The following is a 14369-nucleotide window of genomic DNA, read 5'->3' on the forward strand; positions in this document are numbered from 1 at the left end:
TTATGTGATATTTGTATATTTAATTTTAAAAAAATTATATAAAACATTCACCTACAAAAATAGCCTAGGGCCTCCAAATTTCTGAAGACGGCCCAGTCAATAATTTTAATAAATTTTCAAACTGATCTAATACTTACTAAATCAATCACATAAAATAACACTATAAAACTCGAGTATTCATTCACAAGTTTTATTGCGGAGGGATGCCTTCGGGTTTGAACAAGATTCCACTATCATCGAGACAAACAACGTCAGTGAATCAAACTGGCCCTGTATGCAAACAAATCACTGAAAGTAACAACTGAAAAAAAAAAACACCTGAACAAAAATATTATTATACGCTGATCATTGAAATATGTTGAGCATTTCCTTCATTAGCTGCTCACTTAAGCTCTCCAACAAGACAGCCACCCCTTGCTCGTATGCCCATCTAAAGTAAACCTGCGCAGGTGTCTTCAAAATACTATCTTTCTCTATCTTTAAACCTTCTGATTCCATAAACTGAGTGTAATCAAAATCTTTATCTTCCCCTTCGACAGAAGAGGAAACAACGATGGTAATGTCGTTCTCTGCGCAGTATTCTCTAAGTTTCTTGTCTCTCCACATGCGTTCCATCCCAATCTACCAAACAAAAATATAATAAATCAATTCTGTAATATATAAACTACCACTTTCTTGATTTCCTGTAATCTACCATAGTATTGAATCTGAATCCATTTTCAGACCTGATTCGCCTCCGGAGCCGTTTTTGCAAATTGGAGTAAACTTTCCAGCATTGTGGTGGAGAAGTTGCCGACTCCAATCACGCTCGCTAATCCAAGTGAGTGGCATTCTTCCATGGCTTTCCATGCTAGCATGAATTCATTGACTGAAAATATGTTGCCGTTCTCAGGCCATTCAATCAGAAAGATGTCCACCGATTTCAGGTTCAGTGTCCTGTCGAAAATGAAAGGAGCTGACCGTGTTTAAATTCCTGGACATAAATTAAAAACCGTGAGGAGTTGGAGTTGTGTAAAAAACTACACTTACTGAAGTGATTTCTTCAGATTCGGGACGATGGAATCAGAAGCAGCGTCATGGAACCGAATCTTGGAAGTGATGAAGAAGTCATCTCTGGATTGTACAGTCCCATTTTGAAGAGCTTCAGCTATGGCTTCTCCAACGATCTGCTCCAGATATGAAGAAATTTCAATCTGAAAATGGGTGTAGCCAAGGCCAATGGCGTAAAGAATCACAGCTTTCGCAGCAGATGGATCGAGTTTTTCTGGAGCAGAAGATGTTCCAATCCCGAGTGCTGGCAAGTTTATCGCTGCAGTACGATTTTCTCTCTTGATTTTGGGAATGGCAAAAGGTCCTTGCGAAGCATCCGTCATATTTTATCTAACTTTTTAAAAAAATATGAACGATTGATGATTGTTTTTTCGAGAAGTTGAATGATTATTATGAATGGGTTTCTAGCAAGTTTTATAGTATGGCTGGTACTGAAGATTAGGTGAACATGTGCATTTGTTAAAACATTGTTCACACCTCGGGATGTCTACTTAGACATTATGAGTTGAACTCTGACCAAGACCGGCGCCTTCAACGGAGCTAGCGGTGGCTACTGCGCAAAGAATAATATTTTTTAACATTTGACAAGTTGTCCCATATCTTAAAAATTAAATATTTAAAATGAGTTTAAAACAAAGGTATCACTTCTTGTGATACTTTTGTCCTACATCTTAAAAATTAAATATTTAAAATGAGTTTATAATGGGCTACAATAGACTTTTATAATAACTTGAGTTAATCATTTTCGTAAAACAAGGACGAATACGAGTAGTTGCTGTAGGAGCCTATTGTGTAGGCGCGGGTTTGGGCTCGGGGTGTATCACTTCTGGTATTGAATTGGTGTTGCGTTGGAAATAATATTAAAATTGCAGAAAACAAAACAGATTATGATTAAAATTTGATGACGAAACAGACCAAAATTACATAAATGTATAAATCTACATTTATATATTTTCAAGTTGCAGAGTCTTGTTTCGGCTTTTGGCAAAAAGATAAATAGCATAGTGGGAAATTGAATGACACGAACTTGGAACGTTGAATTCAGACGTGGAGATGAAAGAAATCCATGCAACTTGTGTTTATTTTTTTGTTTTTGTTTTCGGAAACACTTGTATTTTAATTCTATTTATGAGAAGACCGACTTTTAAAGAAAAAAATAATCGACTGTATTAAAGTTTAAATATTGTGTAATTTTTCATAGAATATTATTTCAATAAATCATCCGTTGTCCGTGTACCCTCGTTTCGAAAGAGTTTTGATATTTACGAGGAAAAATTGAAAGACTTGGTCCGATACACTTACGTATGTATAATTAATATATCGATTATTGAAAATACATTCTCATTTTCTTTTAGCTATTATTTAGATAACATAAAAAAAAAAGTTAGACGTTGAATTTCACAAGTCACTTTTCTTGATAAAAAAAAAATTTATTTATGAGTATATAAAAAATTCAACCCTCTAATTATTCCCTAGCATCATCTTCTTCCCTCTCATGAACGAAATTTATGGATGCTATGATCATAAATTCGTAACTAAATGTGGAGTAAGTTGGGAATATTTATGCATGAAGTTATTCATATCTGTTAGGACCAATAGAATCCGGCTATCTCCATACAGGTATAATATTGTCCACTTTGGGTTTTAACCCTCATGATTTTGCTTTTGAAACCACCGAAAATGCCTCATACCAATGGAGATATCATTCCATTTTCATTAACCCATGATCTTTCTCTAGATCTTCCAATGTGGGACTTTGGTTGCATCCCAACAATCCTCCCCTCAAACGAAGTTACACTATTATTCTCATAGTCCGAGCCTCCCCTCAAGCCTTATTCGTCCTCCAATCGAGGTTACTCCACTTCACTGTGTTGGAGCGCATGCCTTACATGAATACTGGGAGCATAAACCACCCCGAGAGTTTAATCAAGGATTTTTACCAGGAGCTCTCACCTCCTTCGTTTAGGTATCGAAGAGTCTACCCACACGGCTCGATCTAGACCATGACTCTGATGCCACTTGTTAGGACCAATGGAATCCGAATATCTCCACACATGTATGATATTGTCCACTTTGGGTTTAACCCTCATGGTTTTGCTTTTGGAACCACCCAAAAGACCTCATATCAATGGAGATATCATTTCATCTTTATTAACCCATGATCTTTCTCTAAATCTTCCAATGTGGGACTTTGGTTGCATCCCAACAATATCAAATCTTGTATTGAATTGTCCAAAGAAAAGAAGAAATTAATTGCCACTTTGCTTAAATTCAGAACACTTTGTTGGACTCGACCTGTTTAATTGATTATGAATAGACCCAAACAAATCGAACCGATTTAAAAAATGTACAAGTGGTTTAATTTAAATAAATATTTTTCTATTGTAACATGTTATTACATTAATTTAATTCGTCCGTCAAAAGTTCATCCTTGTTCTTCATAAAAATTTGAGAACTTTTCGTTGATACAATTATATCACTACAAGAAAAATGATTTTTCACAGCACGTCATCAACAGTTAAGCCTGAACAACTAAAAAGAGATAGTAAACATATGGTACCAATTATCCATTTTTTATTTATCATTTGAGTAGTTGAATTAAAAAAAAAACTGATATTGTATATTTTATGAGTGAATCTCATGTGAGACCGTCTCACGGATCATAATCTGTGAGATGGCTCAACCCTACACATATTCACAATAAAAAGTAATACTCTAAGCATAAAAAATAATCTTTTTTCATGGATGACCCAAATAAGAGATCCGTCTCACAAATACGACCCGTGAGACCGTCTCATACAAGTTTTTGTCATATTTTATATATCATTATAATCTTTATTCAACTGAAAATAACCAACAAACCAGACGACTTTTTCCTATGTTGACCTGGAAACCACCAACTAGCTTGTCTAATCTGTATTTTATCCAATAAAATATACTATTTTGAACACTGAAATTTGACCAGAATTAAGCTGGTAAATGGGAACGAAATACAAAATATTTATAAAAAAAATTAAGTCGAGAGAGTTTCCCATGTATGTCTGCCCTTGTTTTAGAAAAGACAAAATATTGAAATACTGCTTAGAATTTTCAAGCATTATAAATACCACTTGATATTTTTTTCTTGCAAGTAAGTTTATGTTTGTCAAGTATTTTACTCTTTTACGGACAACTTGGCCTATTTAACATGTTAAACTTGATGTGATTATGTTGTCAAAATCTTGAAATTTATTACAGTGTTTGCATGCTTTTAAAGATAATTTCATTACCGTATCCTGAGAACATTAACTACACATCATTTCAAATATTATCGTCTTACATGCATTGAGTTTATGTGTGGGATCAAGATCAAGTATTGTTATCAGTTTTTGCATTGATTTTTGTTCATAATCTTCTTGTTGATAAAACACAGTGAGTCGATTGGTCATAATTTCCTCTAAAAACTAAATAAGGGGGTGATATTTGTGGAAAGTTATGAACCAAATTTTCCCTGTAAAGAAATGATAAAAGAACATTCAATAATTTGAAATCCTGAAAAGACTAAGTTCCACTGATCTGCTGTCTAACCACAAACTCTTCATTCAGTAAGTTTATTTGAAAGGCAAACACATAGATTCGTGAGCAATACAGACTTCAAGTCACAGACACAAATATGGACCTATTTTTGCAACAACTCACGTCTCACAATTGCTGATCCAGAAATGAATCCCTCCGGGCGTTTCCTCCAAGATATCCTGAAACAGTCTGAGAAACACCTGTGTAAACGTTACCTAACGTGGATGTTCCCCATGCTATCCATCCCATCTCCGTTTCACTGTTTTGTTCAAGCAAACTTCTTTGTTGTTCAGCCTCTAACATATCAAGTCGCCTCTTCATCATGTATTCCATGATAGCTTTAAGCCCTTTGTTCACGATCTCCAATGGAGGGATCACAAGTGGATTCTGGTCCACGATAAGCTTGGTTAATTTCTGCAGCTGATATATTGACTCAGGCAGGGCTCGAATTTGGTTGTTACTAAGATCAAGTTCTATAAGATTTGTCAGATCACCGATTGTTTCAGGTACTTCGGTTATATCATTGAAATTACTACTGACATTCAGTATTTCAAGATTTGTAAGCCTTCCAATAGTGCTTGGTAGACCATGAATTGCATTGAAATGAGCATCCAAATGTCTCAATGATTTCATTTCACAGATGGAGTTTGGAAAGGCTCTTAATTTGTTAAAGGGTACGGAGAGCTTCTGAAGATTCACCAATCCGTAACAAATATTTGTAGGCAAAAACATCAAGTTATTGAAGCTCGCATCCAACTCAATTAAAGACCTGTTGAACAAAAATGGGTATAAGTAGGCAGACAATAAAATGTCCAATTTAGTACCTCACAAATTTTTATAGGTTTCAGCAGCTTACCTGCAACCAGCAATACTTTCCGGGAGCTTTTTTAACTTATTTCCTGACACATCCAAGACTTTAAGATTTATCAGCAAGCCTATGGAATCGGGTAATGTTTCAAGAAGGTTGGATGAGACATTGAGCTCCTCCAATTTCTGTAGTCCTGAAATCGAATCAGGAATAACCTGGAACAAAACAAAAATCTCGTCAATGATAATTTGGGAGATCTACCTCTTTGTACTAACAAACGGTCGGGCAGGTAAACAGAATCACTATCTTGGCTATGAATCAAACTAGGACTAGTAATTTCAGTCGCCATTTTCTTCATAGTATTCTATTATACAGTGCAAGTTTTAGAAGTAGACTCCCTAAGCAAAACCATGTCAAGCTTGTTCATTTTAGTGATAGTTTACACAATTCAGTCAACTAAAATTAATGAAACTTGCATTATAACTCCAAAGCCTAAAGTTCCAGATTGTTAGAAGTGACTGTGGCTTTACAGATAATCCATTTTCAAGCATTAAAAAATGGACCATTTCTTTTGGAGATATGAGATAAGCCCAGATAGATTTTTTTCTGAAAGACATCTTGAGTTCAATGCATACAAGCAATAGGTCATTACAAGTAACAATATCATACCGAAACGGCATCACGAATTCGTATCAGTCATGATGCAATCAACAAAACTATGATTTGAACTTCGAGATTTTCTTAAAAAGGTTTTGGGAGGCCAAGTGCCGTGATCACTTCAGGGGTTTAACTCACGATTGCATCTCAACTTCCACGTTCTTGTTTCCTTGTGTGAAATCAATTTTGAACAACGACTCAGCAATCAGACAAAGTTCTTTTTTAAAAAAAGAAAAAGAAATCCTTGTTTAATCCATCATCTGTAACAAAGCTTCAGATCAATCACTACCATACATAATCAGCCAAAAGGTATAAACTAATTTCCAATTTCTTGTTCTTGTTTGGGCCAAAATTTAAATCAAACAAAATCTAGACCATCAAATTCTATCTAGTTTCACCGTCCTTTCTCATTTCTCGCTATCTCCAGCAACCGATCAAGAGAGCAACAAACTTTTTCAACCAAAAGGGGTAAAAAATCCTCAAGCTTCACAAACCACCTCAGCAAATATACCCACAAAAATAAAGAAATTATCATAATACAAACCTCGAGATTATTATGTGAAAGATTAAGAACCACCAAAGCATGAATCTTGCCGAAGGGCTCAGGGAGAAATTTCAGCTGGCGCCCAGAAAGGTCAATTCTTTCCACCAAATTTTCTTGATTCAAAGCTTCTTTTAAAACCCTTATCACCTCTTCATCCACAGATTCAGTATCTTTTTTACTGCTGAAATCATCATCAATCAATCTAACCTCCATAAACTCATTCCCAAGATTCCTATCCATATTTCAGGGACAAAAATCTATTCAACCATGCATAAAATCATCGGATAAAGTCAGAGAGAAAGAAATATAGGCAAATAAATAGGAGTTAATGCAGAAGAGTAGACTGAAGTATAGATTATGGGAGTTTGACGGATTCCCGGATCAATAGTCTTCGCAACGATGTATACAATGTACTAGTAACACAAGGTCCTTATTTTATTGTTATTTTTCTTATTTATTTTTGTTTCAAATTTATACCCGTTTCAAGTTTTTTTAATAATAATAATAATAATATTATTATTATTATTATTATGAATTTCAGTTGTATAAAAAATATTATTAAATATATATATATCAAAGTGAAAAATTAAAACTCACATATTAGGATGGACGAATAAATTTGATCACTCACAATGCATTAGATTCAACAATTAAGTTCGCAATAAAACATTTCTCCGATGATCATGTCCCACAGTTCCAATTGCAAAAAAGTCCAAAGAATCAACCATTGGAGCATCTACATTCACCTTAATAGTACCTGCTTGATGAGAACTCCAAACATTTTTTTACTGATGTTTATTTTTATTTTTAATTTCCTACAATTTATACTAACTAAGGTTAATTTTAATTTGGCACAGCTTAGACTCGACGTTAAAACAGATGTTAGCTTCCAAAAATATGCTCGACTCCTTTGTTTAAATAATAAAACAAAACAAATACCTTGCAAAACGATGAGTATGCAGGAAATGAATACAAAACAAAATAAAATATATATAAAAAAATTATCCAGAATTTAAAGTGAGTAAGACGTTAGTTTTCCCCATTGGGGAAATATGCACACATGTATATCTCTATAATGCAAGTGATTAGCCATGTTCAAGAACATTACATCAGGTAAACTGGAAAATTTTAAGTAGATACGCTGTTTAACCGTCTCTGAAGTTCTTCCACGAGTCCACTTCGGGGAACCTCATGCTCAGTAGCAGCGGCTACATCTTTCAGTTTCACTATTCCTTCATTCATTTCACGTTCTCCTACTATTACCATGAACGGTATCCTGGACTCTATAGCACGGTCGATGTGTTTCATCACTCTTTTATTGATCATGAACTCGGCTTTCAGCTTCGCGTCCCACAGTTGGCTCACCAGCTCAGCACCCAAGGACAAGTCATCACCTAGAATGCTTACTAGGATTTGAGTTTCAGTCGCACGAATTTCCTGATTAGTGGAAAGACAGAAATGTCAAATGCCACACAAATGGCACATTTTTCTCTATCCCGAAAAAGAAAAAAAGAAGAGAAGAAGCTACAAAAAATTGTGAAATCTAAGCAGAATGCAGCACCGAAAATAGGGGACTGGAATGGAAAAGTTGGTGCATTCATGTTTAAGGAAGATTTCAAAGAACTTAGAAATGCGATTTTTCTATTATTCCGAATAAATGTATACTCCAAAGCTAACATGTTTTGAATTTCAAATTGATATGAAGAGATAATACCTGATTTTTATCCTTTTGTAGCTGCTCCATTATAGTAAACACTCTCTCTATTCCTAAGCTGATTCCAACCGCAGGAACTTGTTTTGTCCCAAACATCCCAATGAGATTGTCATAACGTCCACCAGCAGCAATCGAACCCACCTGCATGACAACTTCTTCAGCAAAAATATTGAGGGAATCGTACCTTAAGAAAATGCAACCATAATAAAGATGAAGGTGGTTGGGAGGAGAGGGTGCTAAGCACAGAAATAAAGCAGATATATTTCTTTTTATTGACACTGGAACATCCAGACCAGCAGCTAAAACCCTTTAGGCAGGACACAGCACCATTAAGTTTTCATGTCTCTGTCAATTAAATAAGTAGTGAGGATGTCCCTGGTTAAACTGTCTGAAACAGGGAAGAATGATATATCCACTAACCAAAAGCTCTACCAATTTAACAAGTTAAGATATCTCATTCGTGATTCGCCACATAAACTAGATGTCATTGCAACGATTTTCATTTATCACCTAGTTAAAACTCAATTATTATTGAATTAAACTGTTGAATACTTTATTTCCCTGCGGTGTAATATTTCTAACCAAACATGACAAACATGTAAAGTATTTCTTCACGTAATAATAAAAATACCTGTGTAGTGCCTTTAAAAACAGCTTCAAATATGACTCCAGTATAGTAATCAAGGCCTCTTGCAAGACTCAAGTCAAAAATGACTTTGTCATCGCACTTGGACTTCTCCAAAGCTTTGAACAAAATCTCCAATTCATTCAATGCAAGCACGGCATCACTGTTCTTCAACAACTCACTGCCTTCCTGTTTTAGCTCATAAAATAAATCCATAGGTGATCCTCTTTGTTTAACAAAAGTTCCAATTTTATCTGCAGTCTCCTCGGTTAAACCTTTTTCTTCTACCTACATAAGTGACACAAACCAAAGTGATACAGTTAAATATCATAAACGTTCGACTTTCCTATCAGTTCCTAGACAACTTGCTTTGAAGTTCTTCTCAGACCAGCCATGAGAGACCAACCAAAACACCAGGATAAATAAAAGTTCAGGTTTGCACCACTGGAAGGAACCACAAAACCTTAAATCAGAACCAGATCCTCGTGCTCACCATTTCTTTCTTTATCTGCTCAAATGTCTGCTTGTCTAACTTGTCAATACTTGAACAAATGGTTCTAAATTTTACTTGGGGCACCCCGCATATGGCCAACATTCCATCAAGTAATTTCCGGTGGTTCAGCTTCACCTGAAAAGTCGATTATAAGTGATGCTAAACATGACATGACATATATCTTACACGAATTTTAATTTCATTTGTACAATTACCAGGGAATTTAGCGTGTCAAGGATTAGGTGCATAAGAAGTAAAACTATTTCTCAAAACCTACATATATTAGTGGGAAAAGCTTGCAAACACATCAAAACTAACCTCATAATCCCCAATATCTAGCTCATTTAGCAACTCCATCAATATTTTTATGACCTCAAAATCTGGCCCCATTTTTTCAAATTGGCCAGCAATATCAAAATCGCACTGATAGAATTCACGGTATCGTCCCCTAGAAGGATTGTCCCTACGATATACCTTTGCTATTTGATATCTCTTGAATGATGTTAAACCATTCATAGCAACAAACCGAGCAAATGGAACTGTCAGATCATAACGAAGTGAACAGAGTTCTCCACCCTGCAAACATGTGAGAAAAACACTGAAGCAATCCATTTGTAAATAAAGTAAGTTTGACGATGTATTCCCGAAAAAAACATTAAGAAATTGTTACCAATTCTCCATAAATCAGTAAGGCTGATCTGTTCCTAAACAACTGTAGCAGGAGAAATCTGGAGTAATGACCATTATTTTTCAACCTACGAACTACTTTAGGGTTTGAGCCACATAAGGTAGGAAACTCTCAAGTACTTGGCAAGTTTTTTCCCGTTGTTTTACAATTCATTGGACAGAAAAAAAGGTATAAATAGATGCGGTTTGAGCGCCTCAAGTTGACAACAGGCAGGCAAACTTGGGGAGGGGCTGTTACAAGCACACCTGTTGAATAATTTCTAATCAGCAAATTGCAGGCTCACAGGTTAGGAGAGACTGAACCAAAACAATATTTTTCAATAATTTATTTTTCCCGGACAAAATGCATGAAGGTACAAATTTTGTTGCTTCTATCAAAAAAATTAAATCAAGGTCCAGGAGAGTTTGATTTTAAATTTCGACAAAATTGTGGAAAACTGGTTTTAGCATAAAATGCACAACAATAAATTTGTGGTAGTGATTTTGTTTGCAAGATGACCAGCAGAGACAAGCAGCATACCTGATCAGCAAGGTCATAGATCAACTTTGAGTCTTCCCCGTACTTTCCCATAAGTGTCTCTCTCAACTCAAATGCAGGAGTGTCTAAGGCCGTGGCACCGTGCCTTTTGAAAACCTCGCCTATAATTGAGAAGGCTTTCTCTCTGAGAGACATCTGCTCTTTTGCAAAATCACGAGTGCCCTAAGTAAAATCACGAGAAAACTTTGTAAATTCATTCAAAACTACAATTCTCTTAAAAAGGGAACATATATAAACATATGAATCCAACAAGAAGGCATTAGTACGAGACGAACAAACTACATGTGCATAAAGTATATGTTGGTTAATACAAAGATAAGATAAATTAGCTGCAGCATTAATACCTTCGGAATTTTGGGAACTCTTCGACTTTCATTGCTCTCCACAATTTCTCTGACTTTCTTCAAAAGTTCGCCAAAACCAGAATCTATTGGGTTCAACAGCAAATGGAAATCCTCAGCAAATTTATCCAAGTCATACTTTGTATTTCCCCCGAGAAACCGCTCCTTAAAGAACTGCACGAGAGCATTGGTTCCTTTCCCCAGCTGCAGCTTCTTCTTTTTTTCACTCTTCTTGTCGATTTTGGTTCCATCCGCACTCGAAGAAACATTTATGCTCCCATTTTCTCCTAGATTTTTCTCAACAAACTCACTTGCTTCAAGAGCAATAAATGCAGAAACCCCCTCCCAAGCTACGACCTTTCTCACCATATCCAACAATTCATAAACTTTATGCAAGAACATAAGGTAATCTTTCTTTCTAAGTGCAGCCTGTGACGATGAACACAACTCTTCCAAAGAATCAGCACGTGGGCATTTAGTATCCAACATCTTAGACAAACGGGACGTCAAATCTTTATCAAATATCGAGTTTGCAACAATAAGCTCCACACGGTGAAAACTAATATCCCCCAAATTCCAGAGAGACAAAGCCAACGAAGACAATGCAGTTGCCATGGCCTTCGATGAGCCAGCTCTAAAACCCGAGTTTAATTGGACTCTAGTTTTTGAATGTAATAATCGAGCAATTTCCCTAAAATTTCTATGCACTGAAGGAATCTCTGCCACCGCAGACTCCACGGGTTTCTTTGCGGAATTAACCAACTTGGAGCCGTTAAAGAATACTTTGAAATATGCGGCCACAGCAACGTCATCCTTGGCGGAAGATCCGTCACCGGAATCAATCAAATTAAACGGTGAAACGTCAGCTCTCAGGGCCTCGCATGAAATGGCAGCAACGGCGTCAGCGACGGCCAATAAAGCAGAAGAGAGATGGTCGATCAACGCAGAAACGCCATCGACAGCGGCTATGGAGTAATCAAATAGAGACGCGTTTTCAGAAACGACTCCTTCCAGTTTAAAATCGGAACTGATGACATCTTGTTCGATAAGTTGAAGTAGCTGAGCTTCGACAGGTGATGATGACGAAAAAGAATGTAGCACCTTGTTCAGGAGAAGAATTAAGGAAGCCCTAGATTCCTCGGGAGTAAAGTAAGGTGGAATCGAAACAGAAAAGTTAAAGGTGGAACTGGATTTGGAGGAGCTTCCAGATAGGGCGGAGGAGTCGATTGCTACACGTGCGATGCCGCTCGCAACCTCGAACACTGCGGAGGATGTGAGAGACGAACCCTTGCCGCCGAGCGACACCAGTCGTGTACCCGCCGCAGCCGCCATGGCTGCTAAAATTAGGAATTTTGTTTAAAAAACAAAAAAGAAGTTAAAGACTTCATGGGCTGCTGAGCCCAGTACTAACCGGGTTTACTGAAAATGGTTAAATTAATGATTAAAATCCACAAATTAATTATTAATTTGATTATATTTTAGTTAATTGATGCAACCAACAGATTGTATACTACACCAACCGTCGTAATAATTTCATATTTTATCTAAGAGTAGGCCTCTTCTGATACGGTTTCATGAATCTTTATCCGTAAGACGGGTCAACTTTACCGATATTCACAATAAAAAGTAATAGTTTTAGCATAAAAAGTAATATTTTTCATTGATGACCCAAATAAGAGAATCATTTCGAAAAATACGACCCGTGAGACCGTCTCACACAATTTTTTGCATTTACCTAAACTAATAATAGTGGCACACAATATAAAGATTTTACGTTAAATTATATTTTTAAAAAAAATTCAAAATTGCCTAATTAATTTTTTGCACTTACTCTAACATTTTCAAAATCAGTTCAAAAGATGAAAACTAAGAAAATGAAAACAAAACGTGGAAAATAAAAGTTGAGGGAGTTTAGTTAGACCTAGTCACGGGCCTGGTTATACCTGGACATGGACTCAGCCCTTGGTCAACGAGTTTGACTCAGAACCATGACCATAACAGATCAAACACGGTCTGATTAAAATGATGTGACTGTTGTACAACGTTAAACCCGACAATCAATATTAGTCCTTATAAATACATCTCACCACTTTCATTTTTTCCACACATTTCTCAATCTCTAATTTTTAATTCAAACTTTATTTCTCTATTATCAAAATATCAATTATTGTTCATTTATTTTTCTAATTACTTCAATTTTATTTTTATAAAAATAATCTGTCAGAGTCATAGTGGTTAAGTCGGTTGAAGTCATAGTGGTAAGGGACAAAGGAAAGAACATCATGCCCGAGTTTGAGGATCGTGATTTTTCTTTATTCAATGTGGACGATTACAATCTTGATTTTTTCGATGAGAATCAACAAGAATAAGAGGTGGCCAAACAAACATATCATCATCAAAGTCAAGAAAGTTTGAACAATCCAACGATGAAACTCAAGCGGTGTTTCACCACACATCTAATGTCTTCATCAAATATTTTGAAAATGTGGTGCTTTCCTCTGGTGACTAATTAAAGAATTTATTAGTTTTTTAAACAATAAAGTTTCTTTGTGTTTGGATATTTGGATTGACCATTGACCTTTTTTTTTACGATTCTTTGGACTATATTACGGAAACGATTCCATCTACCCCAATTACTTTTTTAATATTAGAACTCATTTATATGATATTTATAATGAATATAGCACCAAATATAGTGAACATATTGTTCCACATTAACTACAATTCACTAATAATATCACTTCTAAACTTACTAAAACACAACTTTTATTAAGAGAACATGCGAAACTTCCACGAAGATCCTAAAGTTTCAGTCATGAACTTGAAAATTATTTTGCAATTTTGATTTTAGTGATGCATATGAGGACAATTTCGACATATTGCAATGTTGATTTCAATAGTTGCATAGGAACGAGATTTTAATATCAGAAAAAATACATTAGATGATAGACGTTATAGCTTAAAACTGAAAATTTTGGAAGCCCGTTGCTTCTTCAATGATTAGTCAAAAGCCACTACACGAATACAAGATGTTAAAAGTGATGAAAAAGATCAAGACAAAATTGAATGAACATCTGGAACGACGACAGGAGGAACTATGAGTGATTGAGCAATGCTACTCCTATATATAAGTACGTAAAGGTAAGCAAACTACGCGGCTTTGATTGTTCTACATCAAAAGATTATATGTATGCAACTTATATAGCTATACTATATAGTTATAACTATATAAGTGCAAGCCCTCTTTTTTATATTTTTTTGTTGTATGTGATACCTTGAAAACTTGAATATTGGTTCATGAAATAGTGCGACGGGTTGTGTACTAAACGCGTACCCTTCACTAGCTAGAAAAATCCA

The 14369-nt window shown here is 35.6% G+C and overlaps 3 protein-coding genes across 3 annotated transcripts; all 3 read right to left on the reverse strand.

Annotated features, from left to right (window-relative positions):
- Positions 1-203: 203 nt before the first annotated feature.
- Positions 204-1572, reverse strand: LOC140807830 (deoxymugineic acid synthase 1-A-like). Its single transcript, XM_073164794.1, has 3 exons — positions 1030-1572; positions 726-936; positions 204-621 (listed from the first exon to the last, which is right to left on the reverse strand). Exons 1-3 carry the CDS (start codon positions 1371-1373, stop codon positions 346-348), a joined length of 831 nt encoding a protein of 276 aa, XP_073020895.1. The 5' UTR covers positions 1374-1572; the 3' UTR covers positions 204-345.
- Positions 1573-4555: 2983 nt separating this feature from the next.
- On the reverse strand, positions 4556-7035 carry LOC140808026 (plant intracellular Ras-group-related LRR protein 1). The gene is made up of 3 exons (XM_073165024.1): positions 6615-7035; positions 5462-5628; positions 4556-5374 (listed from the first exon to the last, which is right to left on the reverse strand). Exons 1-3 carry the CDS (start codon positions 6852-6854, stop codon positions 4732-4734), a joined length of 1050 nt encoding a protein of 349 aa, XP_073021125.1. The 5' UTR covers positions 6855-7035; the 3' UTR covers positions 4556-4731.
- A 545-nt stretch (positions 7036-7580) lies between these two features.
- Positions 7581-12391, reverse strand: LOC140808025 (histidine--tRNA ligase, cytoplasmic-like). The gene is made up of 7 exons (XM_073165023.1): positions 11016-12391; positions 10654-10833; positions 9765-10022; positions 9447-9581; positions 8960-9241; positions 8329-8469; positions 7581-8051 (listed from the first exon to the last, which is right to left on the reverse strand). Exons 1-7 carry the CDS (start codon positions 12342-12344, stop codon positions 7743-7745), a joined length of 2634 nt encoding a protein of 877 aa, XP_073021124.1. The 5' UTR covers positions 12345-12391; the 3' UTR covers positions 7581-7742.
- Between the last annotated feature and the right edge of the window lie 1978 nt (positions 12392-14369).

The sequence above is a fragment of the Primulina eburnea genome, chromosome 12, assembly GCF_022965805.1.
Source record: "Primulina eburnea isolate SZY01 chromosome 12, ASM2296580v1, whole genome shotgun sequence".
In the NCBI taxonomy this organism is placed as follows: domain Eukaryota; kingdom Viridiplantae; phylum Streptophyta; class Magnoliopsida; order Lamiales; family Gesneriaceae; genus Primulina; species Primulina eburnea.

Coding starts and splice junctions, on each gene's coding strand:
- LOC140808025 (XM_073165023.1), bottom strand. CDS start 12,344: ATGGCGGCTGCGGCGGGTACACGACTGGTGTCGCTCGGCGGCAAGGGT. Junction 10,023..10,653: donor TCTATGACCTTGCTGATCAG/GTATGCTGCTTG, acceptor ACATGTTTGCAG/GGTGGAGAACTCTGTTCACT. Junction 8,470..8,959: donor TTTTTAAAGGCACTACACAG/GTATTTTTATTA, acceptor GTTGTCATGCAG/GTGGGTTCGATTGCTGCTGG.
- LOC140807830 (XM_073164794.1), bottom strand. CDS start 1,373: ATGACGGATGCTTCGCAAGGACCTTTTGCCATTCCCAAAATCAAGAGA. Junction 937..1,029: donor AATCTGAAGAAATCACTTCA/GTAAGTGTAGTT, acceptor CATTTTCGACAG/GACACTGAACCTGAAATCGG. Junction 622..725: donor CGGCTCCGGAGGCGAATCAG/GTCTGAAAATGG, acceptor TTTGTTTGGTAG/ATTGGGATGGAACGCATGTG.
- LOC140808026 (XM_073165024.1), bottom strand. CDS start 6,854: ATGGATAGGAATCTTGGGAATGAGTTTATGGAGGTTAGATTGATTGAT. Junction 5,629..6,614: donor TTTCACATAATAATCTCGAG/GTTTGTATTATG, acceptor GTTTTGTTCCAG/GTTATTCCTGATTCGATTTC. Junction 5,375..5,461: donor GAAAGTATTGCTGGTTGCAG/GTAAGCTGCTGA, acceptor TTTGTTCAACAG/GTCTTTAATTGAGTTGGATG.